The 25078-nt window shown below is 43.0% G+C and overlaps 1 protein-coding gene across 1 annotated transcript in view; it reads right to left on the reverse strand.

The window, feature by feature from the left end:
• The window catches only part of TEK (TEK receptor tyrosine kinase), a 51269-nt gene that overhangs the window by 21076 nt on the left and 5115 nt on the right, over nt 1–25078 (reverse strand). The window contains exons 2-9 of the mRNA XM_063129205.1: nt 21175–21486; nt 16955–17065; nt 14818–14970; nt 12353–12484; nt 9996–10136; nt 8742–8873; nt 5236–5390; nt 2378–2531 (exon numbers count right to left, since the gene is read on the reverse strand). Coding sequence (XP_062985275.1) covers nt 2378–2531; nt 5236–5390; nt 8742–8873; nt 9996–10136; nt 12353–12484; nt 14818–14970; nt 16955–17065; nt 21175–21486 — 1290 coding nt within the window. The remainder of the gene's footprint in view (nt 1–2377; nt 2532–5235; nt 5391–8741; nt 8874–9995; nt 10137–12352; nt 12485–14817; nt 14971–16954; nt 17066–21174; nt 21487–25078) is intronic.

Genomic DNA, 25078 nt, shown 5'->3' on the forward strand with positions numbered 1-25078 from the left:
CTGAAATGGCAGCATGCCCTCCCATTTCCCAAACAATTGTAGCAAGACACTGAGGCTTGCGTCATGCGCTTGCATGGCAAACCCAAACAATAGAACACAAGTGACCTTTCGAACTCCCTACTTAAACCACAATTAAAACATTGTGCATTTGTGTGTGGCACTCGATCGCATTGTAAACACAGTGGCTTCTCTGCTGTATTCATTAATGTGTACGCTAGTGTACATCCTCCCCAAGTCCCTCTATGGCTGATGGGTAGGGTGGCCATAGGAAAAGGAGGACAGGGCTCCTGTGTCTTTAACAGTTGTATACAAAAGGGAAATTCAGCAGGTGTCATTTGCATGCATGCAGCACCTGGTGAAATACCCTCTTCATCACAACAGTTAAAGCTGCAGGAGCCCTGCCCTCTTTTGTATCTGGTCACTCTAGTATAGCCCCTGCAGCTTTAGCAGTTGTGATGAAGAGGGAATTTCACTCTCAAATGACACCTGCTGTAATTCCCTTTTCTCAACAACTGTTAAAGATACAGGAGCCCAGTCCTTCTTTCCATACGGTCACCCTACTGATGGGACAATCTGATAGCAGTGGGTTCAGTGCCAGCCAATTCAATGGTGCTGTTCTTCCCTAACTCAAACTAGCCTCAAGTAATTCCTAGGAATCTCTAGGGGGGGGGGGAATCTACACTACTGCTTTTAAAGCGCTTTAAAGCATTTTAAAAACTTTTGAAAACTGTATATGCAGTGTGTCCTGGGCCCAAACATTTCTCAAAACTGTTATAAAGCGCTTTAAAGCAGTAGTGTAGATCCCCCTAGTTCTTTGTTTCCAGTAACCCCTTTTCCCCCCTGTTGTAATGCTGGTAAACTCAAAAGCCCTTTAAGATCTATGACAATTCATAGCCTTAGCATTCACATTTAGCTGATCTCTTCCTCAATGGACTTTTGGTTCCCATGACTACAGAAATTATTTCCAGGGGCCACTGCTTGTGGGCATTCTCATTAGTGTCTAAATCCAAGCACTGAAATCATAATATTTATGAGGCTGTAGTTTTGGATTTTCCTCCCTTCTTTCACTTCCTACCCCAAATCTACATTTTGGCAAAAAACTTCTGGTCCTGACACATCATATCAAGCCCCAGAATCAACGGCCTTCACCCCGATGAAGTACTTCATCTGATTATCATGCCAATTTGTGGCAATTAATGCTATAACGAAACAGGTTATTTTTGTATCTGGTCGAGGGGGCAGGGCTCCTGCAGCTTTAACTGTTGTGGCGAAAAGGGAATTTCACCAGGTGCTGCAGGCATACAAATGACACCTGCTGGAATTCCCTTTTCAATACAACTGTTCAAGATACAGGGGCCCTGTCCTCCTTTTCATATGGCCACCCTAGTTATTTGGATATGGAGGGCTCCCTCCCCTGTCTTCCCAGAAGAAATCCAGCAACTATTGTGGCTTCCTGATGCAGTAAAGGCTTTACTTCTGTTTGGTGATTCTCACCTATTCTGCTTCTAACATTAAAAAAAGCAGGAGAGGGGGAAGCCCCCTCTAAAGTTGGTATCGGATGATGTTGCTGTTGGCCGTTCACCTCCCCTATTTTTTTAATATCCACATCTGCAGCACACAAAAAGCAAGGGATGCCTAGCACCTATTGAAATCAATAAGCTTTAAGCATACGGGGACTTAGGAGGGAGTCTACACCAGCCGTTTATTGCAGGACTGTATCGTAGTCATCACTTACGGGCCACATGATGTTCACTTGCTTCCGCGGTGATCTCGGCTCCACCTCTCACTTTTACCAGAATATCCCTGACTGCTTTTGTCACAGTTTTTTTGGCTCTCTCGCTTCCATTGCAAAAGAACATTTGTGGTGTGGCGCCCCCCCCCCCTTTTGCGAGGTCGTTGCTGTTCAGTGTGAGTTCTGGGATCAGCGAACAGCCAATTAACTGTGAGGGGCATATGCATGGGTATCGACGTGTTTTATCACCAAGTGTTTTTTTTTAAATACAAACATATCTCTGTGCAGGAGCGCATATTCGACAGAGTTCCTATCCCCCCATGTGTTCCTGCTTCTCTGCGCTCCTGCACATCCCTCACGAGTCATTAAAAAAAATCCTGTGCCTCGTACCCATCTGCCTAGCCTCACCCACTTCTACCGATACACTTGTGGAACCGCCATAACAGGGCACACCTGCTCCCGCAACGGCACTCCTCTAATTGTGGTACAGATTAGTCCCGTGTGCCCTGGGAGGGGCGATTGCAGAAGCAGGGAGCCTTCAGGAGCATGCCTCTTCCGTTGCAAACGGGCCGTGGGTGTAGATTAGCCCTTAAATTGCTCTGATTTCAGCAGGATTTCGGTATGCCCAAGCCAGATAACAGTTACCTTTAACTGTGACTTGGAAAGGTTTTTCCACCATGCCTGCTACTGTCTCAACTATGTAGACCCACATTCCAGAATCAGAAGGCTGGATGTTCTCGACGTGAAATGTAGCTTCTGTGGCTTCTGACTGATTGCTTCTATTGGCCACTGCTTTAGGCTAAAACAGCGAACAATACAAAAAAAAAATCCTTGGGTGTTTTGACTTAGCAGAAAATTCAAAATTCACCTCAAATTTGCATTGCAGCTGAAGTTTGGTAAAAGCACCAGTTTTTGTTTTTTTGTTTTTTTTGCATGCATGCATCAAAAATTCACACTCACGGCATTCGTCCTTCTATTTAAACAAATAAACAAAAAGAAAATACATCACAAGCCAAGCAAAGATCTAATGCATTTTAGATACAGTGTCCCCGAACATGTTGGATTATCAGTTTTGTAGTGCATAAAGTGGTATCTTGTTTATTTGGCCAGAGCATATGAGGAATCATTGCACTGTAGTTTCACATAGGCCCCATTCAGACAACACGCTAAACCATGCTGCTTAACCACAAAATGGTTAACGGAATGCATTAACCTTAAAGCATTCCCTTAACCATTTTGTGGTTAAGCAGCATGGTTTAGCGTGTTGTCTGAATGGGGCCAGTGTCAACATTGGCCCCAGACTGACCCAGCCTTAGGCAGTTCTTGTTCTCTGTATTTAGAGTAGACCTGGAGCCATGTGGCAGACAGATGAAGGAATTCTGCCAATGCTCGGTCTAAGGGCCAAGGCTTACAGAATGGGCCTGTTCAGACAACATGCTAAGCCACGATGGTTAAGCATTTTCAGGTAAACTTAGCATGTCGTGTGAGCCATTCCTAACCATTGTGGCTACATAATGGTTTAAACACACTGGCTTTGTTCAGACAACACTTCATGCTCTGTGGTTAGCTTAACTGTGGTTCTCTGGGGTTAGCACTAACCACAAGCTGTGCTATCGCACACAACACTTTAAGCCACAGTTAGAGCCACTAATCCTGCTGCTGACGGTCTGACTGTGGTTAGTGAATGAGCAGGGTTCAGCAAAACACATCGCACAAGACACCTTAAACCCTGCTGCTTAACCAAAAGCCTTAACCAGCAGGGTTTGAGGAGTCTTTTGAACAGGCCCACTCACTAACCATTTGCTGCAAAAGGGTTAGCAGCCTAATCATGGCTTAGTGTGTCATCTGAACAGGCCCAGTGTTGTTGTTTGCTTAACCATGGTTCAACATAGATAACCATGACAGCTTAACCAGCTCTCTTCTGGAGTCTGAATGCCTCCCATCTAGGCAGTCCTCTGTAGGACTGGCCTATTCAATTCTAAAATCATGGAATATAAAGTTGGAAGGGACCTCAGAGATCATCTAGTCAAACCCCTCTGCTCAATGTAGACTTTAGTAAGAAAGACTCCTTTGACTGTCTCCTCTGTAAAGGAGAGGAGCCAACCAGAGCAAACTATAGTGTGTAGTATCGATTTCTTATACTGGCGTTACTATATTTTTTTCATTGAACATTGTGATTTTAGCTCTCTCAACCATTGAGGTAGGGGCATATGGATTTTGTGAAATCCGTTCCAGTAATCTGTGTTTTGTGAATTGTCAACTGTTTGCCATTCCATCAACTGCTTATTGATGGAATTGGATTTTATGTTGGAGAATTTCATTCCTGTTTGCAAATGCACATTAACACTAAGGCGTAGTTGTGCAAATCTTCCTCAAAAGTTTTAAAAAATGGTCTGCAAGTCTGTGTGACTCAGAAAAAGCTGGTCTGATGTGGAATCTGCAGGTCACATTCATAGAAATTCAAACTCATTTGAATCTTTTGTGGATTTTTCCAACATCCCTTAAGTGAGGGTATTTTAGGCTTTCCTCCCATTTTGAGTTATTGTTTCAGGCTTGGATCCAGAATCCTCATTCCACTGGCAGAAGGATATTGCTTCCGGAATGGGACTTCTACATCCTCTTTTCCCCTCTGTAGCCCCACCCCTCACTGCACACATCCCAGATCTGCTCCAAAGTAATGGTGGAATGAGAATGCACAGGGGTGGATTAACGCATAATTAGAGGTGTGTGTGTTTATGGAGGGGAAATGGTTTGAGGGAGATTTTTTTAAAAAAAAATCCTAAAAAATCAATGGATGAAGGGATCTGCTTTAAACTTGGCATGCCTAAAGTCCTACTTAAGACCTATCATGGTGCCAAGCATCTGCACGGGAAGGAGCGCCAATGCAGAGTTACTGCCACCAGTGGGCTGATCACCAGGGAGGGGGGAACCTTTGCATCTACAGATTAAAAAAATGGCATGGGGAGAGGAACAGGGCAGCCAGTGGGAAGTCAGAGGGAGGAGAGACAGTTCAGGTGCCGCACCTCCCTCTTTTCCTCCCCCTCTGGCTGCCCTGTTCCTCCCCCCCATGTTTTTTTTAAAAAAACTGTAGGTATGAAGGTTCACATCTACAGATTAAAAAAATAAAAAATGGGGTGAGCAACGGGGCAGCTGGAGCAAGAGGAAGAGATGGACACGCAGTGCCCAAAGCAGCCCTCCTTCAGCCAATGGTGACCAATCAGGACTTGTTTTAAGCAGGATGGCGGTTGCACCATATAGATAACCTGTAGCCACTCTGAATTTACTTTGGGGGAAATCCCTCATCAAGACAGGATCCTGGAAAAGGACATAGCTGGCTGAAACTGTGAACAGTAGGAGCCAGCAATCTTTTGTTTCATGCTCCATTGATTTTGGGAGGGATTAAGTCAATGAGAGAAGGGAGGAAGGGGGATTCAATGATGAAATAATTTCCCCATCAGGATAAAAACTCCCCACAAAAGATCATTTACTGATCAGTGACTTACCTTAAGGACTGATCCATCTTTTTTTATCAATGTGATTTCATCCTTTGAAGGAAGTGGTTTGCCAGTAGCTACGCAGGAAGGTTTAAACTCAGAGCCAGAATTGAGTTCCACTACATCGGGTAAGTCCTCTATCTGGGGTGATTCATCTGCTGCACCTGTGTGAGAAATGAAGAATGTATAACACACTATGTAGATTTTTCTTTTTCTCCGGAGATAAAAGGGAGCTGGCATTAGATTCCTGGCCATTTAAGAAAACGACCAATCATCTCGGCATGCTTAAAGCATACAAACTAACACTAACACTGTAAGATTTAGGCTGGAATCCTATAGCTACTTTCCTGGGAATAAGCCCCATTGAACTCAATGGATTTGCTTCTACATGGGATTGCACTGTAAACTGTGCAGTCACTGACAGTGCAATCCTGTTCATTTACTTAGAAGCAGGTACCATTGAATTCAATGGGACTTACTTCCACGTAAGTGAGTATAGGGCCTAATCTACACCAAGCAGGATATTGCACTATGAAAGTGGTATATGAAAGGCAGGAGCCACACTACTGCTTTATAGTGGTATTGAAGTGCACTGACAACTGTTGGGGCCATGACACTTACCATATACCACTTTTATACCACTTTCATAGTGCTATATCATGCTTGGTATAGATTAAGCCTAGAACAATACATATGGAACAAGGGACTAATGTGATTCCATAGCTTTTTTCGTTTATAAGTTGAAAAACTTGCCATTAAGATTGCCATGCGACATCAGGATTTTGATCATAACTTGTGACTCGCCAAGGTGAATGCAGCCTGTCTTCCAAAGGTTTGATAACTCTCCTCCTTTGGCTGGCTTCCATGTTCCCTAGACAGGCTGGCAGGCAGGCAGGCAGGCAGCAGAACCAGCTCCTAGTAGACTCCTATGCATTACTGGAGGGCTTGGTGGCTCACATGTTATGCATCTCCATCATTCCTTCCCCAACTATGCTGCCTTCGATACCTGATACTGGACAATTGCAATATACATGTATATGATCCAGCATATATATACCTGCGTCTCCAAAAGATATGCCAGGCAGGGCACAGTAGAGTTATTCAATTACCAAATTGGATAATTTGCTTTTATGTGGTATGTTTTAAACTTTTAAAGCTTTATATGTTTTGATCTGTTGTATTTTATGGTTTTAATTATGAATTGCCCAGAGAACCTCAGTTATTGGGCAGGATAAAAATTTAAGAAATAAATAAAAATAAATCTGCACCCTTTGTTTACTAAATATGTTTATTTTATTATTAAAACAATACTTCCTTTCTTTATATTACCACACTTCTTTAAATATCTCCCAAAAAGTCCTTATATATCCAGGTTATATATTTATCATTTAAGTGATTAAAATACAGTTAAAAAGCTTAATAGGTTGATGGCCCTACCATATAAACTTTAAAAAGACAGCACTTTCAGCTTTCTTGCAACCTAAGAGAATGCTTATTGCCCCCTTTTATGGTCGGTCCCTTCTGTGGTGCCACTATTGATGTGTACACTGGATTAGGGCCTGCTATTTGGCAGCCTCTGGTCACAATGTGGTCCTCAGAAGGACACCAGCTGACCTTTGGGTACTGAAGGTGGCAACGCTTGGTATCATAATTCTTTAAATTATGGAATGGCAGCCCCATAGGTCTCAGCCATATTCAACCTTGCCAGGCTAGTTGGAGTTAAGTTAGAAAGCAAGTGGAAGAGGAGGAAATACCAAGAATCAGAGTGTGGTTGCTTGGCAGTCACACCAGCACCCCCTATTGGATCCAGGCTAACAGAAAACAATCAGAGATGCTTGCATGGTTGACAAAGAAACCGCATACATAATTCTTGTCATTTCTCCCACCTTTCCAACTTAACACTAATGGCCCTGCTCAGAGTTATTGGGTTGCTGCCATCACAGCTTAATTTAAAGAGGTGAAACAGGAAGGGAAACATTATTTCAGAATCCTCTACCTGAGATTGTACTCTTTTGCCAAGAAGAAGGTGAGGAGTATTGACCCATCATGAACATAAGGGGAACCATGGACTAAAAGTCCATCTAGTCCAGCATTCTGCTGACATAGTGGCTAACCAGCTGTTGACCAAGAACCTACAAGCAGGACTCAAGTGCAATAGCACCCTCCCACCCATGTTCCCCAGCAATTGATATACATTGGCTTACTGTCTCGGATACTGGAGGTAGCACAGCCATCAGGACTAGTGGCCATTGATAGCCTTCTCCTGCGGGAATTTACCCAACCCCCCTTTTAAAGCCATCCAAATTCCTGCCATATTTCTTTTCATGTTTCTTTTCACTGAATAATAATATAGGAGGCTCCAATTAAGAGTTGAAGGGCAATCAGAGCATGTGTGTTGGAATCCTTTTCATGCTAAAAATTACCCTTCTTCCAAGCTGCTTTCAACCTGTGGGCAGGGGAAGGGCGGCTTGTATCTTTTCCACTTCAGGAGAAAAGCACTTTGAGAAATATAGAGCTCCAGCACACATAATTGTTTCCCCTGCTTTCCCCCCACTTTTTAAACTTCCGATGCGTAAGCGCATCAAGCTTATGGTCCATTTCACCTGAATACGCTGCTCTTTCGCTTGCTTGCTCTTCCACTCCATCCCTCCCCTTCTCTTTCTCCCTCCAGTTCATTGGTTGCTCCCCACCACCACCACTTTAACAAGACATATACAAGCAGGTCCTGTCAGCTGAGTACTTCAACTAGACCGCCTTTCTGCCTGGCAAACATGGAACCACCCTTTAGTCTGGCTCTTTGGGGGCATCGAGGGAGTACAATCCTGTCTCTGCAGAGATTCAGACATTGTACGATTTTAAAAAATGCTTTCGACCCTAGGATGCAAGGTTTGGGTTTTCTATTAAGGCTGCTGGGAGAGATCACTTTTCCTTGCCAGGACCTGATGCAATCCATTCAAGCCAACAGCAAGTCTCGGGTCACAGCACATGCCCCCAACAAAGGAAAACGTGAGAGTACAGCACTACACAGAGGCTTAAGGGTGTATTAAATGCGCTTAGGGAAATAATCCAGACTTTAGGCGTTCTAGGAAAGGCTGGGGAAGAGGTGGGGTGTCAGCAGGACAGGCACAGCATCATGTGAGTACCGTACTGCAAATCCACACACCAGGCATGGCAAGAGTGCACTAAATCGCTGGTGTGATGGAGCTCCTAATTTCAAGGGGGCAAACTGTATGAAGGAAAAAGTTTACCTATCTTTTCTCTCTGTTCTTCCACTGAAACTGGCAGCTTCATGCAGCGGATTTTTAATGTTGTGGGGAGAATGCCCATGCATTCTCCATGTATCACCCGGTTTGGCCTTGTTTCATGTTTATCTCAGGTTTTGTCAATCGCACATTCACTTCTGCTCGAGCAAAGAATCCGGAATGCAACTTGGCAAAGGAGGCACCAGCCTTTGGTACAACTGTCATGTGAAACGTGAAGACTTTTGTTGCACTACAATGTTACCTTTGCTTTACCTTCTTTTTCACATTGCAGACCATGCCAACCAGGGTGGCACATACATCCCTTAAAGCTGTCACATGTTCCCCGGTTACTGCAGTTGTTACACCTCAGTTTACAATCTGGCCCGTAAAAACCAGGCTCACAAGCTGCAAGGATACAGAGGGTAAGAGTTAACAATGAGGCATCAAGTAAAATGGTCATTCCAAATATTATTAATCAGCTGACTACCACATCGTGTGCACTGGCAACAGTGATTTATTTCGGGTTCTCTCATGCCTCTCCCTCATTATTCTAATTTCAGAATATTTCATAAATCTGTTCTAATGTGCTTAGTCTTGCAGTCCTCCTGGAATACATACTTGTTAGCATCCCTTATTCTTCAGGGGAAGAGCCATGTCAGAGACATGTTTTTTTTTAAATTTAGTACTATCAGTGCCAGTGCTGGCTCCAAGTTTTGAGGGCCCTTGGGTGAGGCACCCTCAATGGGCCTTGTCACAACACAGGCCTCACACACCAGGCCTTGACGCACACAAACCCTCTTCAAGCCAAGCATCACCACTTGAACAACCTGAGGGTAGGGTAAAACACAACCTTTCCCTCATATGAGAGGGTAAAGGCTGGAATCTGAAAAGGTTTTACTGTGTACGACGTAATAAGCTGAAGGTTATATATAAGGTGTTTACAATAGTAACTGTAGAGCAGGTGATAAAGCCAAGCAGACATGTGGTTTGAGGTAACAAAACAAAATAAATCTTAATTACTTCAAATTCAAGTTAACCTGCTTAATCTACTAGTTTTAATAAAGTCAGTAACCTTAAGTCTCTTAAAATCTTATCTCCTTTCACTCTCCACACCATTGACAATGCTAACTGACACTCCCAACTCCCAACCAACTAACCAACCAACCCCCACTCTAGACTCCCCTATTTATACTCCTCCCTCCCTTTCACAGCATCATCGGCCACACCCACACAGTCCAACATTCTGCACTCACAAGACAAACAAATCCAGACATACCTAAGGGAACAGAACTGTGGGGTAATGCCACAGCCTCCTTCTTCAATGAGTCTACCTGGTCACCGCCATTGTCACCAGCTGCTATTGCTCCTCATCCTCTTTCACATCATTACCACCACTTGCTCGCTTGACAGGTAGAGAGCCAGCGAGCAGGAAGGAGTGACCCCTTAGGATTCTTTGCCCCCTTTCCCTCTACACACACACACACACACACACACCCCTTCCAATGCCATTTGTGTACATAACTTTACCTTCGTCACATTGGAGCCCCTTCCATCCTGATGCACATGAGCAGCCATATGGATCAGGCAGGCAAAACACAAAAGATCTGCAACCTGATTTGGCTTTACAGCTCTCTTGGCAGGCTCTTCCAAATTTGTTTTCTCCACAAGCTATAATCCATAGGAGAAAAATGTCAGGCCCATGAACTCATCATCATTTGCTCTGAATATCTATAATATCAACCCCATTTCCGACAAAATACTGGGTGTGTACATAAGTTATAGATTACCATATTCTAAAGGTGTCCAACTCTGAACAGGTTGCTCTGATGAAAGTATTCTAACCTGCTTAAATCTGGTCACCTTTAACAAAAAGTAGTATCCTATAATAACACAGCCTTGTTCTGGAAATGTAAGAAATCCAGTTGAAGTTGCATAACTTCATGGGTTCCAAAACAGAAGACCTCAGAAGTAAGCAGAGGGCTGCAGAGCACTTCTTTCCAGTTTGCTGTTTTAGACTTTTTTAAAAAAGCTTCTGAGTGACCACACTATTAAAAGTCAGTTCTATATGTGTTTACTCAGGAGCAAGTCTCTCTCTCTGTTTAATGGGGTTTACTCAAAGGTAAGCATGCATTGGATGTTAGTATGACTTGGATGTAAATGCAGTTGAAACCAATGGGATTTACTCTTGAGTAGGGGAACAGCAGATCTCTATTTTATGAACTGGAGATGCACATCTTCGCATTATCAAAGTAAAGGAAAATAGATCCTCCACAAATGCAAATGGCTGGAATTTCATATTGGTGGAGTATCAAGGAAATGGTTTAAGGGGGGGAATTTTTAAAAAAACCCTTAAAAATCAAGGAATGAACCGATCTGATTCAAACTTGGCATGCCTAAAGCTCTACTTAAGAGCTCTCTAAGTCCCAAGTTTCATCTCTTTATCTTTAAAAATGAGGGAGCTGTAGGAAAGGAGGGTGGGGTTGGAGCAGTAAAAAAGTCCATTCATTCAAACATTGGACACTGAGTGCTGGAGGAGGAAAACCACCCTGCTCTCCCTTTTCAAAGGACACCCCCCCCAACAAAGGAAAAAAGCATGGGGACAGTTCTACACAGAGGCTTAAAGGGAGCATTAAAGTCACATGGGGAAAATAATCCAGACTTTCCCTGCACCAAAATAATATGCAAAACAGAGGAAAAGAGGCAAAATGGGTGCAGGACAAGGACAACATCATGTGAGTCCCATGCTGCAAAGCCAGATACCAGGCATGGTGAGAGTGCATTAAACTGTTGGTGTGATGGAGTACTATGTGTACATAATGGGAATACAATGTCACTCAGCAGGGCTAACTTTGGAGGAATCATGCACAGGATTGGAGGGTATGTGTAACCCACATTGTAGTATGGTGAGAGGGAGTGTAATTTTATCTTACATAATAATTCTATCACCATCTATAATTCTTCACACTACAATCCTATATCTGTCTACTCAGAAGTAAATCCTATTGAGTTCAATGGGGCTTACTTCTAGGTAAGTGGGTATAGGATTATAGCTCATTATCCTATGGATTGCAGCCCAGTATTCTTCTTCTTCATCATCATCATCATCATCATTGAGTTATCCAATCTCAAGTCTCCAGTTATCCAGTCTATGATTTCCTATTATCCTATGGATTGTGCTTCAAGAGATGGAGGGCTCTAAGATCAGAGCCCTCCATGAATCCAAAGTGCCAGGCAAAGGAGAAGAGAGGAAATTTTGCCTCCTGTTCCTCATATATATATATATATATATATATATATATATATATATATATATATATAGTGTGTGGGGGGAAAGCAATTTTAGGTACATGGGCCTCCAAGTCAATCTAGGTGACTTATCATTGGTGGTGGTGAGGACAGCAAGAGAGAGGGCACATGACCCTGTGGATCCATGCCTTTCCTCTCCCCTCCCCACCCACCATCCCACTTCCCTTTTGCCCTCCCCAGGGTCTTCCAAGGTTGCTGTTGCAATCTCAGAAGAACAGCTGCCACAGTGCTGTCCGTGGTAGCTCCAAGGGAGTTGGAGGAGGGGAGGAGGAACAGCCCAGTCTCAGACTCCCCCTCCCAAGGTCATAGCCGTGTTTACGGCCTTGGGAATGGGAATCTGCCACATCCTATGCGATCCCTGGGACACTCTCCCAGAAGACCGTAGGACTGCTCTGTCCGTTATCATCTTCTTTTTCCATCCAAAATAAAAAGCTCTGGCTGCTTTGTTTTTCCTAAGAGCCAAAGAGCTCCGAAGACTCTGATCCCTGTTTTCCCAGGTCCTTGTTTTCCGGTAGGCAATGGGTCGGCTGGAATAGAAGCAGTTATGTTCGTAAGTACACAGAAATTCTGCCTCTTACGCTTCTCGCACGTCTTCCCCATAAAGCCTGGCGGACAAACGCATTCTCCAGTATCTTCATGACAGATGCCGTTGTTCTTGCAGTCTGGGCAGTGAGAACTGCACTCAGGTCCCCATTTCTGAGCTTCACACCCTTCAATGCAAATGTATAATGAGAATTGGTGAGCTGATAAAGAGCTGGGTGGTTTCAAAACAGGTGTTGTGTAAGAGCCAAAACTGACATTACTATACATCTGTATCTAACAGCTACAACTTAATTTTTTATAATCTAGAATAGGTGCAGGGGCCCTGATCCAGATCTTAAACCCCACCCCACATGCTTAAGTCCCAGTCTGGATTGGGCCCCATTTTACCATAGAGTAACAATGGAAAAAACAAGGTAGCAGCTAGATGTGGCTTTAAAGTAAGTTTTGGCCTCCAGCATCCATTGGAGCACTACAAAGAAAAGAAAAAGTTCCAAAAACCATCTGCAATAAAGGACTGGAATAAATATTAAGGTCAGCAAAAAGGGCTTCCAGGAGCTAACAATCGCAGCTTGGATCATAAGGGCTTGCTCTCTGCTTGGCACTGAAGCACTAACAACAACCAACAACCACACACCCCACAAAGAGAGGAAAACCCAGGTTGATGACAAGCTCTTGGCAGACCCCACAATGCATGGCTGGTGAGACTATGTTTGGCTTAATGCGCTTTGTGTACAGGTTTTCAAAGTATACTCTTTCCCCATAACCCAGATATGCATTTTATCATTGGTTGCATTGTATTTGTTTTTAAATATCTATCTATCTATCTATCTATCTATCTATCTATCTATCTATCTATCTATCTATCTATCATCTACCTACCTGACAGCTTTAGCTCTAGGGCGACTCATAAATTGAATAAATCATAATAATGAATTTCTACTGAACAAGAAAGGTGTGAGAAGGCTTTAAATGCAGCACATAAATTGGATCAAGCTCAGCCTTTCACCAGTAATCCAAGTTATTTATTTATTTGAGTTATACCCCCACCTTTCTTCCAAAACAATGCCACTCACAGTGGTTTACGAAAATAATTTAAAACAGATTTAAACAATAAGGGTACAATCCTGATGGCCGCAAGCCTCTGAACACGGAGGTTTACAGCCATCCAAAGCAGAGTGAGAGGAACGGCAGATGTGATCTTTGCCTTTGCACTCCTCCCGCTGTGTAGTTTGGCTAGATGGGCTTTTTCGCCCATCTAGCTGGGGCTCTGAGGAGTGGGAAGGAAGGAGGCTGCAGAGGCCTGAGAATACATTGTAAGTCCCCTCTCCACCTCCTGATATGCCCCCTTTCCCTCCCCTCTGTGATTGCCAGCATTGTTCTCGCTGCACCAGCTCTGGGAGGCGGGGGGGGGGGGGGGCAACGGCAGGGAGCTCAGATTCCTGACTCCAACCTCATATCCAGGAATCCAAGCTATCCTATGCCACCCCACCCCCGCAGACATTCTTTAGGGGCTGGCCATAGGATTGCTCCCTAGAACACATTAAACTACAATATAAACAATAACATTCACTTCTGATGTACCTGGCACTAACTCACAGACCTTCTGGGTATGTTACCTTTTATCCCTTGATTACTGTATCAAGGAGGAAGTGCTGCGTATAATCTGTGACCCACCGAGCTGAACACAGCCCACCAGTCATGTATTATGGTCTCAAGTGTCCTTGAACCCCCCACTTTATAGGTGGCAAAAACAGGAAGCTTATTAAGCCTTGGTTGAGTTGCCTGGTTGTACTGAGTTTGATTTGCCATAGCCTGGTATATACCTTAAAGATAGCTGCAAATATTCAATGAATGTAAGAGCTGAATGACATATTATGTAATTTATGCTTTTTTAAAAAGCATGCTTAAACTGGCCACTTCTATTCTGAAGAAGTGGCCACACTAGAGGCATTCAAGAGGCAGCTGGAAAACCATCTGTCAGGGATGATTTAGGGTGGATTCCTGCATTGAGCAGAGGGTTGGACTTGATGGCCTTATAGGCCCCTTCCAACTCTACTATTCTATGATTCTATGAAAAAGCATTCATGGGAAGCCAATCTGGAAAATGCTCCCAATCCGGAGGGAGATCCCATGCCAGTTTTCAATCCTCACCCCCAGCCGCCTGGATATAAAACAGCACTTCTGAAGGAAAAGGTAATAGGGGGCATGATATTCAGCAGCAAACAAAATGGCCCCCTTGCTCCAAAGGGAGGACAAATTCTACTATGGCTGCTTTTTCTTCCAAAAAAAAAAAGTGGCCAGTTTTTATAAAAAGCATGAACAATACAACTTCTAGTTTGGCCCTGGGAGAAAAGGAGGCAGCAGTGTTTTATCCTGATTCTAGCATAAATACAGGGCAGTTGACACCTCCTCCTGATCACATGCCAGAAGAGCATAACACGTGTTTGGGGCCAGAGATTCCTATCTGAGCTTTCCGCTTCAGAAGCAGGTGAGGTCTTACGTCGTACTATCAGCCTAGTGTAGGCTGAGGTGAAGTGGCTTCCTCCTATGTATCTGGCAGAGTAGACTCCTGCATCAGAGAGCTGGACCAGGGAGAGGGGCACTCTTAGCAGCTCTGGAACTTCGTGCTTCAGGACAGAATATATGAAAGTACCTGCAGTGGAGAGAAGAGCCCACAGAAATAGAACTGAAAGTAAGATCAACCATTGCGGGTGCATGTACTTCCTGAGGAAAGGGATGTAAATAACTACACACCTCCGGGTGACTTCCCACATGTTCACCCCTTGATGACTGCTACATCAATAACCTGCAATAGAACTTTGCTTGCACCTGATATCACCTCTGACGCAGAGAGTAGGGAAGTGGGGGGTTAAAATTAGAAAATCATATAAGTTTATATCTCTGGACTTTTGTTACACCCATGGGGCCCAAAGTCCCTTCCTGCCTTCCTTCTTGAGGGGTTGATAGGGCTTGTTGACCTTTGTTTCAGCCTGCCTAATATTCTGAAGTATGGCTTGCCATTGTGTCCATTTTACAGGCAAGTTCCTATAAGTAGAGAACCTAGTATTTTGATCAAGGAGTGGTCCAGTCTCAAGTCTCTAGTTATCCAGTTTCTGTTCTTCAGCTTTCAGTCTTCAGTAGCAATGGGTGAGAAATTTGATTGGTTCACATTTCAATATGAACTTACACTTCTGAACCAGCGCATGAGCCAAAACTCAGTTATTCTTTCAAAATTTACATTTCTCTGACATTTGCAATGGAGTTCTCCAATCAAAATATGGATACAAAATGCTTATATTAGAGGAAAGTGCACATACATATGCGTACCTTGGTAAAAAAAAAATGCATTTAAACATGCATTACCCTTAGGAAAATTGCTTGCAAAACATGTATATATTAGGCAAACTTGCGTACAAAACTGCATGCATTAGGAGAAATGTGCACAAAAGTGTACAAAGTTTCATCCATTTTTTGTAAAACATACCAAAACAAAAAACAAAAAAACCCAACCTCAAAGTTTCATCCTATTTTGACAAACCAAACTTAAGACTGGAAAAATTCTCAAAGTTCAGAATGAACCGAGTTTAAGATTGAGGGCCGGGGGAGGGGGGAGCAGAGAGAGAGAAAGAGAGAAATAAATAAATAAATAAATAAATAAATAATAAAAAATCAACATTCATCCATCCTTTCAGCTAAGCTAGCTAGTCATGCTCCCAGAAGTCCTTGCTATTCCCCTGCCAAGAAGAAGAAGACTTTTTAATTTGACCCATTCCTAGAATGGATCTTCTGTAGCATATAAGAAAGGAAGTACCTGACTATTTTACCAGCAAGGACACATGTATAAGTTTAGATATCTTAGAAGCATTTTGTTTATTTAATTGACTGTCATATGCTCGGTGTGCTCTTCTGAATAAATTGTTGAACTGCTGTGTGTTCTGATCTGGGTGGATTCTGCAATATATGTTGCCCCACGTTGCTGCCTTCTCCGCCAAGCTAGTGGTCTACATTGTTTATAATTTGAGGATTTGGGTGGGCAGAGATTGAGAGCTGGCAGAGTGGAGACTCAGCACCCCAGTCAGATCTCTCCCTGGAAGATATGTAAATCCTCCATCTGACTAATTTTTTTTTGGAATCTGTTAGGGTAGGCTTAATCCCAATGGTAAAGCTAGGGCAACCCAACATCCATTTCAGTTGGTTTACACGGTGACCCCCTCCTGGGGTGCCAAGTTAAAGGATGGAGGCAGGGACTCTCTGAAGGACTCCAGGGTACATCACAACTTCAAACACAAGGAAGGCATTTATGAAGACACACTTTTCAAATTTAGACATCCAGCTGACAAAAACCAAACGACACATAGGCCCAATTCACACAAGACACATAGGCCCAATTCACACACCAATCCAGGACCCACTAGAAGAGTGGGTGGCTGCCTGTCTTCTCCATCCTGTGCCTACAAAACATGTGAAATGGCCACTCCAGGAGGAGGCAACTCAATACACCTGAGTCTTTCCCATGTGACGACACCTTTTGAGCCTATAATAAGAAGCCATGGGCGAATGTTCTCACAGCAGAGCATGAGCACTTGCAATATAGATGTTTGAGTGTCAATCAGAAAGAAGAAAAGGGATATAAATACCATTTTTGTAGATGACTGCATCTTCCTCCTTAAGAACCTTTCGGATGAAGTGAATGTTGACAACTTCTCCTTTGTTTGCTGTAATAGTTAAAGCCACTGGAAGGAAGGAAGCTAAAATTTTAAAAAGAAAAAAGAATAACGCAAATGTGGAATGTAGATCAGCTGCAATAAACATTACTTTTTTTGTGAATCTTCCAGAATGGAAGATGGAAGTATGATGCAATGGGAGAAAAATGCAGATTTGTGCTATCAAATGTGAAAATATGTGTAACTCATCACATATCCGAATTTACCGGAATCACACAAAAACAACAAAAAAGTAACAACGAAGAACTATTCGGAAAGCTTCACCAGAACAGATACTCCTACAAGCAAGGCTTGCAGTATTTATCTATGACAGCTGTTTGAATTAATCTCGGTTTTTCAAAAATAATGACGATAATGACATTTACTTCAAAATAAGACATTCCAGTGTTTCTTTTTTTGGCTTCCTTGGGTCCTCACACCCACTCCAGAGCCATACGCCTTTTGTACAAGCTGTTTAGCTTATCCACATACTTTTTGGTTCACAGTATTGTTAGACTGGAAAGGAATCCACGTTCTTCAGTGGGCTCCGTTCCAATGTATTTTTAGCTCGTGGCCTATATTTGAGTAATTCATTAGTTTACAAATGGCCTGGATTACACTATTCAGAGAGGAACAATAACTGGGCTTTGTAGCAGTGGCTGTTTGCATCACATGTAGATTAACATCTTAGACCAGATCCAAAGGTTCCTTGAGGTATACACAAGGGCTTCCGTACCCACACTGGGGTTTCACTGGAATAGGTTTCCCAAGCTTTGCTCCTTCCTTTGCCTTGGAAGCTGTTCCAAAGCACCCATCCCATGTTTCTCAAGCAACTTGTCAGGTGCCGTGACAGCTTGACTTTGACAGGGTTCTCAGAACTACTGTGTACATAGGAAGCTGCTTTATACCAGATTGGACCACACATCTATCATTCTAGGCCATCATTGTCTAGTTTGACTAGCATCGGCTTTCCAAGCTCTCAGCCGGAGATAAGAATATAAGAAGAGCCATGCTGGATCAGACCAAGGGTCCATCTAATTCAACACTCTGTTCTCACAGTGGCCAACCAGCTGTTGGCCAGGGATCAACAAGCAGGATACGGTGCAACACCCATTTCTCCAGTAATTTTCTTCTGCCTCCGATACTGGAGGTAGCACATAGCCATCAGGGCTAGTAGCCATTGATAGCCTTCTCCTCCAGGAATTTATCCAACCTCCTTTTGAAGCCATCCAAATTGGTGACCATCACTACATCTCGTGGTAGCGAAATCCATAGTTTAACTATGTGCTGTGTGAAGAAGAGCTTCCTTTTATCTGTCTTCAATCTCCCATATTTCCCATTCCCTCCTACCTGATCTTTTTCACTGGAGATGGGCCTGGGAACTTCTGCATGAAAAGTACATGCTGCCAGGTGGTGATGTGTCCTAATTTACAGAGGACAGTTTTCTGTTTGAAGGCTGTCAGAGGACAGTCCTCTGGTTTGAAGGAATCCTCTACTTGAAGGGTATCCATTCCAAGTTCAGTTTAAAGATAAAAGAACCATAAAAAGCAGGTGCCTTGAAGGTGCTCATCAGCAGTTAGGCCCTGGACAGGAGACTGAGCAGGTATACAGTAATCACAGCCTAATCACATGTTTATAGTGTGGTGTATTGTATTTCTATTTAAATTATAGTAATTATTTCTAAATTTGCACAACCATAGGTATGCATATATTTTAAATATGATGCTAACCAGTACATCTTCATTTGCCCTCTCTTTTGGTGATTTTTTTTTAGCCATGTGTAAATGGCCATCCTAAGTGCTTTACCATTGAGCCATAGCTCTTTCTCAAATGGGCTATGGAGCCAGCATGGAGCAACCACAATTGCAATGGGAATACTCTACAGCAGGATACAGGAAGGCCTTCTGCTTTTGAGAATACACTATGTAGTCTAGGATAGGGTGATCATATGAAAGGAGGACAGGGCTCCTGTGTCTTTAACAGTTGCATAGAAAAGGGCATTTCAGCAGATGTCATTTGTATATATGGAGAACCTGGTGAAATTCCCTCTTCATCACAACAGTTAAAGCTGCAGGAGCTATACTCAAATGACCAGATTTAAAAGAGGCCAGGGCACCTGCAGCTTTAACTGTTGTGATGAAGAGGAAATTTCACCAGGTTCCCCATATATACAAATGACAGCTGCAGAAATTCCCTTTTCAATACAACTGTTAAAGATGCAGGAGCCCTGTCCTCCTTTTCATATGGTCACCCTAGGACACATCTGCAAAATGCAAACTATCAACTGGCTTAATATAGGTTGCAGTCAATAGAGGACCAGATGGGAATTAAACTTGGCCAGGATGGAATGAAATCAAAGGCATTTGTCATGTTACTTCTGAAGTACACTAATTAACCTTTTGGAGTCAAACGCCTATAAAGATGAAACCTCTGACACAGATGATAATGTGGGGTAGAAGACAGATGTGTGACAAAATTCCAGAAAAGGCCCCAGGAAAAGGAAAGTTTTTTATGAGATCATATTTTGGTCCTAAATATTCAGACATTCGTCTACACACACAATCTGTTTTGAAAAATCTCACAAGGAATGCCTTGTGCGTTCTGGAAAAATATAGATGGAGGCTTTAAATTCTTACTGTCACCAACACAACATGCAGTTTCAGGCTCAAACATGCACAAAACATGCAAAGATTCACAGGAAAAAATGTAGTAATTCTACAATGACTGAAAAAGATTTCTAATGATGGTATTTCGAATTGCATTCCAGTAAGTTTTAAAACTTTCCCATTCTACTTCAATCTGATTGATTTTGCACAGCCCTTGTTAACATGCTCCATGCAAATAGGCTGTGTGAATAGGCTACTGACTGTTAGATCCTACAATTTAATATACCATTCTCTCATTTTAGGAATTTGTTTGGCCTTCTAGAGCATCGTGTGTCTTATCTTAGCCGTTACAAATATGTGAAATAGCACGTTTTTTAAAAAAAAAATTCTTAGAGAACTTCCCCTTTAATTAGGGGAATACCAAGGGGATTGATTAGTATTCTTCAGTTCCCTTATATTAGGTCTCTTTGTTTAAGCTGAGTGTTTCCAGCTGTTTCCAGCCAGATGTGGCAGCATGGCATGCATTCTAAATAAGAGACAAATGCCCATTAGACACTCCTCTGCATCTCTGGGATATGTTCTCCTATGATCTGTAGTTTGGATACCAGAAGCTCTCTGAGGACTACTGGTGACTCCCAATCACCTTCAGTCAGTCACAGTCTCTCTCTCTCTCTCTCTCTCTCTCTCTCTCTCTCTTAATTTTTCTTAACAAGGCTCCACAGAGGCATGAAGCCTTGCTCCAGTCTAAAAAAGTTGGGTTAAGTACCCTACTTTTTTAGTGCAGAGCTTCAGGGCTTTGCCCTTGGATTGATTCGGAGTGGCGGCTGCGTCAATGTAGATCACCTGCCACCAGATCACCTGCCGCCACTCCAAAGCAACCCAGGGGCAAAGCGCCCATGTAGACGAGTCCCATATGGAAAGGAGGACTTTAACAGATGCACAGAAAAGGGAATTTCAGCAGGTGTCATTTGTATGCCTGCAGCACCTGGTGCTCCTCTGCAGCACCTGGTACCCTCTTCATCACAACAGTTAAAGCTGCAGGAGCCCTGCCTTCTTTTATATTTGCTCGCTCTAGTATAGCTAGAGTGCTCTCTAGAAGTGTTGGACTGCAACTGTCATTGTTTCCACCCCATCATGATGGGAATTGCAGTCCAACACCACCAGAAGTCACCAGGTCGGGAAAGGCTGTCATACAGATTCTCAAAATAGTGCATGAGGAGCACCCAGATTTAATTTCATCCAGTGGAGGCTGGTGGCTCTGATGTCAATGGGACAGTGAATCCACTCCAGGATTCAGTCAGAACAAATCAGAACTCTAAAGCAGCTATCCAAAGTGTGACTGGTTCTGATTGAAATCTGGAGTGGATCCACTGCCCCATTGACATCAGAGCCACCAGCCTCCACTGATTTCATCCTACCCAGGATGAATTTGCCCACGCGTAATCCTTATTGCCCTTTCTTTCTTTAAACCTAAAGACCATTTGCAATGAATCTTGCACTGGGGCTTGGCACACCTTTGCTTCCAGTGGTTACTAATGCATAAAATACCTGTTTGTTGCATCTTCATTGTAAGTATCTTCTTCACTTTATCTTTGAATTTTCCTTCACAGTAGTAGGCGCCAATGCTTTCACCAGACTTTTCCCTTTGCCACACCACCTTCTTTGCAATTCCCCTCGTCTCGTCTTCAACCACAGCCAGGGGGTATTGATGCTGGTTCAACAAGGCCACATAGTCTCGGCCAATTTTGATAGAATCCAGGGAACACCATCTAGATGTGATACAGATTAGCGATGTCTCCGAATCAGCCACAGTAGGGAGTGAATTGATCAATATCAAGTCAAGCGCTGCTTCCACATTACCTACGAAAAGAGGAGGAAGCGTTATCCTCACGGTTAAGGTGGAACTACATGATATCTTAACAAATGCATGTTCCAGAAGTGGAGATAACATCAATGTAGCTGAGGGACAAGCGGTTGTAGGGGAGAATTAGAGAACTGGATGGCTTAAAAAGGAGACTGGAGAAATTCCTGGAGCATAAGGATATCACTGGCTACTAGTCATGATGGCAATATATTACCTCCAGTATCCGTTGCAGTATGCCTTCTGATACAAATTACTAGGGAAAACATGTGGGAGAGTGCTGTGGTGTTAATGGCCTGCTTGTTGGCTTCTCATAAGCATAAGAACATCAGAAGAGCCATGCTGGATCAGACCATGGGTCCATCTAGTCCAGTACTCTATTCACACAGTGGCCAACCAGGGACCTACAAGCAACAGCAGCCTCCCACCCATCTTCCCCAGCAACTGGTGTATACAGGCTTACGGCCTATATTGTTTGCCATCTAATTGGCCCCTCGGGCATAGAATGCTGGCTACATAGAATTCTGGTCTGATCTAGTGGGTCTCCTCTTCTGTTTTTATGGAGGGGAGCTTCTCCCATGTTTGCCAATTCTGCCCTGCATATTACACACTCCATTTAACCCCAAGCCAGGCTTATTTCTGATTTGGGGGCCCAGCTGAGGGAAAGCAATATTTGAAATGGCCCAGGACCATTTGTGGAACAGAATACAAAGATTTTTCCTGGTTACCAAGCCCCACCCTCCACTTTTGACTTATAAGCAAACATCTGACATCTATTTTCACCCCTAGGGCCACCCTGGATTATTACTTTTATAAAGGAAAGTAAGTATCTGTATATAATATATATTTCTACAATTTTATGGTGAAATTCTCTGGTACATCATGTAGCAAAACGCTACTGCTAGAGGTACACTATGCAAACTCTCTCCTTTTTATTCATGAAGTGATCTAAGAAGCATATTCTTCCTCAGTCACTTCAAAGGCAGGGCAAGATGCTTCTGCTGCTATACACATATTTGGCTGGAACACCTTTTGAGGGCATGATAATCTAGGCTAGTGGTCATCACTATACCTTGGTATTAAATTCCATAGAAACTCCCATAGATTAATTAGGCATTAACATTGTGTATTTACTTTTGTCTCACCAGAACCAATGGATTTCATAGGAGAATTCCAAGGTTTCTGAGTTATGTGTGTGCTAAAGATCAATGTCATGGTGGGCTCCAGAATCTGACTTAGCACTGGACTAAGCTTTGACTAACAGCCTTTAGAAGAGTGATGCCTAGTCCTCTATTATTGTTGTGTATATTTCCCCCTTTCAGAGAAAATGAGGCTGAGTACAAATATTACATTAGTCCAGCAGTCACCATATTTGCCATTTATCTTTCTTTTAGGCTCCTACTGTCATGATGTAAAAGGGAGGTGTACATATCCAGAGGCTCCAGTGTTGATTCAATTGTCAATTTTGGCCCTCCCTGCCATGTTTCAGGCAAAATGTTTGCCTTCTTTTTCAAAAACCAGAATGCTTCATTCAGTGCCAAATTATTATACTTTTCTAAAGCACATTCTATTCTGATTGTTGAAAAACTGCTCCGGGAGAGGGGAAAGTTTCTTGGTAACATCACCGGCATTTGCCAATCAGTACTGTGCACAGTCAGCTTCTTCTGCAAACTCATGGAACTGGTTTTTACTGAGGTCCAATCTGGAGAGAACAGAGTGCAGCGATTGTGCAGTGACTGTGCTTCCAGAACAGCTGCGCTACTCAAGTAATATATTATTTGTATGCACACCACAACAAGTATTTGATTTCTCTTTGCCTTCACCTTTATATTTATATTCAGCTGGACTTGCTATGCAACACATAAAGTGTTGTCAAATTTGCAAAGAGCTTCCTGAGTTATTGAAGTAATGAGCGTAGAAGTAGTGAGCTTGGAGTCTGAACAAGACTACTGCTTACCGTAGGCTTTTAATATATGTACTTTGGGCACCTATCTAAGGGAGGAGGCACCTTCCCATACTGGCATTTTTCTATTCCAGGGTGGGTGGGTAGGAAAACCAAAGTACACTGAAAAACACTTATGCTCACTACTCCCAATGAGCACACTGCAATCCCACGCTTGAATATGCCAATGTAGATAACTTTGCATTGTCTAATGCAGAAAGAAAATCTTCTGAAAAGAACATGCTAGCCATTAAAATAAATGGTCACTGAGAGAAAGACCACTTACAATATATTAATGGGGTTACTTTCTTTAGTGAAGTAATGTCTTTTACACTTACGATTAGACATGTATGTTTGCTACTAGCCCTATTACTACTATTTACTAGTGTTGGGGCAAATTCAGAACTGGGAGACAGGAATACAAGCTCCCGGAGTTCAAAAGGCCTCTCTTCAATTCAAGCTTAAACCAGTTCCAGAATTCAGGCTTGGCTGTTTTCGGGATTTGCCCGTCTTTATTGCCAGTCAGCTCTTACTTCGTGATCAACTATCCCCTTCCCCATAGTTATCTTCCAGTGCAGCGGGTTCAGGCACTCAAGAGAACTAAGATTCCCAGGCTTTTTTCCTAGCGCCTGGGATGGTGCTATTGTAGCATTCAAAATGGCAAGGAGGGAGGGAGGAGACCTCACACAGAGGCCTTCACAGAGAATTTGTCGCCACCCTGCTTAGTGCTGTGCTGAAAATTTTGATCATTCTGTTTTTGGCATTTCATGGGTGGAGGGGAAAAAATGAAAACTCGAGCAGAAGAAACTGGGAGAGGTGAGGATTTGGGAGAATTTTCTCCTTGAGGAGGGGGACAGGGTTTCCACATACCTTTTTAAATGTAGCCAGTTGTTGGGGGGACGGGACTTCTTTCTTTCTTTTAATTTTTTAAAAACATCCCTGACATTTTCAGGATGCCAGTAGTTCTTCCTGAATGCTTATTGGAGAAGGCGATATCACATGGTCTCCAATAGGCATTCACTAAGAACTGCTGGGCTCCTTGAAATGCTGGAGGAAGGGTTTTTGTTTTTTTTTTGAAAAACTAAAAAAAAAATAGGAAGAAGGCCCCTCAGCAATTAGGTACACTTAGAAAAGGTATGTGGAAACCCCATGTCCCTCCTCAAGGAGAGAATTCTCCGAATTTCCCCCCTCCCTGTGAAAGGGGGGAGGAACCCTCTTTCGCAGAAAGTGAGAAAGTTCATGAAAATATGGGGCAGGATTTGGCCCCTGCTGCTCTACTGTTGCCAAGTAACTTTGGAGAAAGTGGGCAGCAGGGTAGGATTTAGGACCTCAGAGGGCTTTCTAGTGGGAAGATACTGGACCCAGCATGTCTTCCATCTTGTCTGCAGGAATGTCACAAAGTTTTTAATTTCATATTTTGACTAATAAACAAAAGCAAGCCGTTTAATTAACCAAGCTCAATTCCAAATTGATTTGAGGGCAGTTCACCAATCACTGCTATTTACTACTCATGTGGAACTTTATGTAAATAGACACTTGCTTAGTCGCCTGTGGTGAGCAAGAATAATCTTCCAGCAATCAAACAAGGAGTCCTGGTTACTTTTTCCTCCCCTTTAATTCAAGAATGGCCAGCATAAGCAAGTGTAGAA

The sequence above is a fragment of the Elgaria multicarinata genome, chromosome 6 (genome assembly GCF_023053635.1).
Source record: "Elgaria multicarinata webbii isolate HBS135686 ecotype San Diego chromosome 6, rElgMul1.1.pri, whole genome shotgun sequence".
NCBI lineage: Eukaryota > Metazoa > Chordata > Lepidosauria > Squamata > Anguidae > Elgaria > Elgaria multicarinata.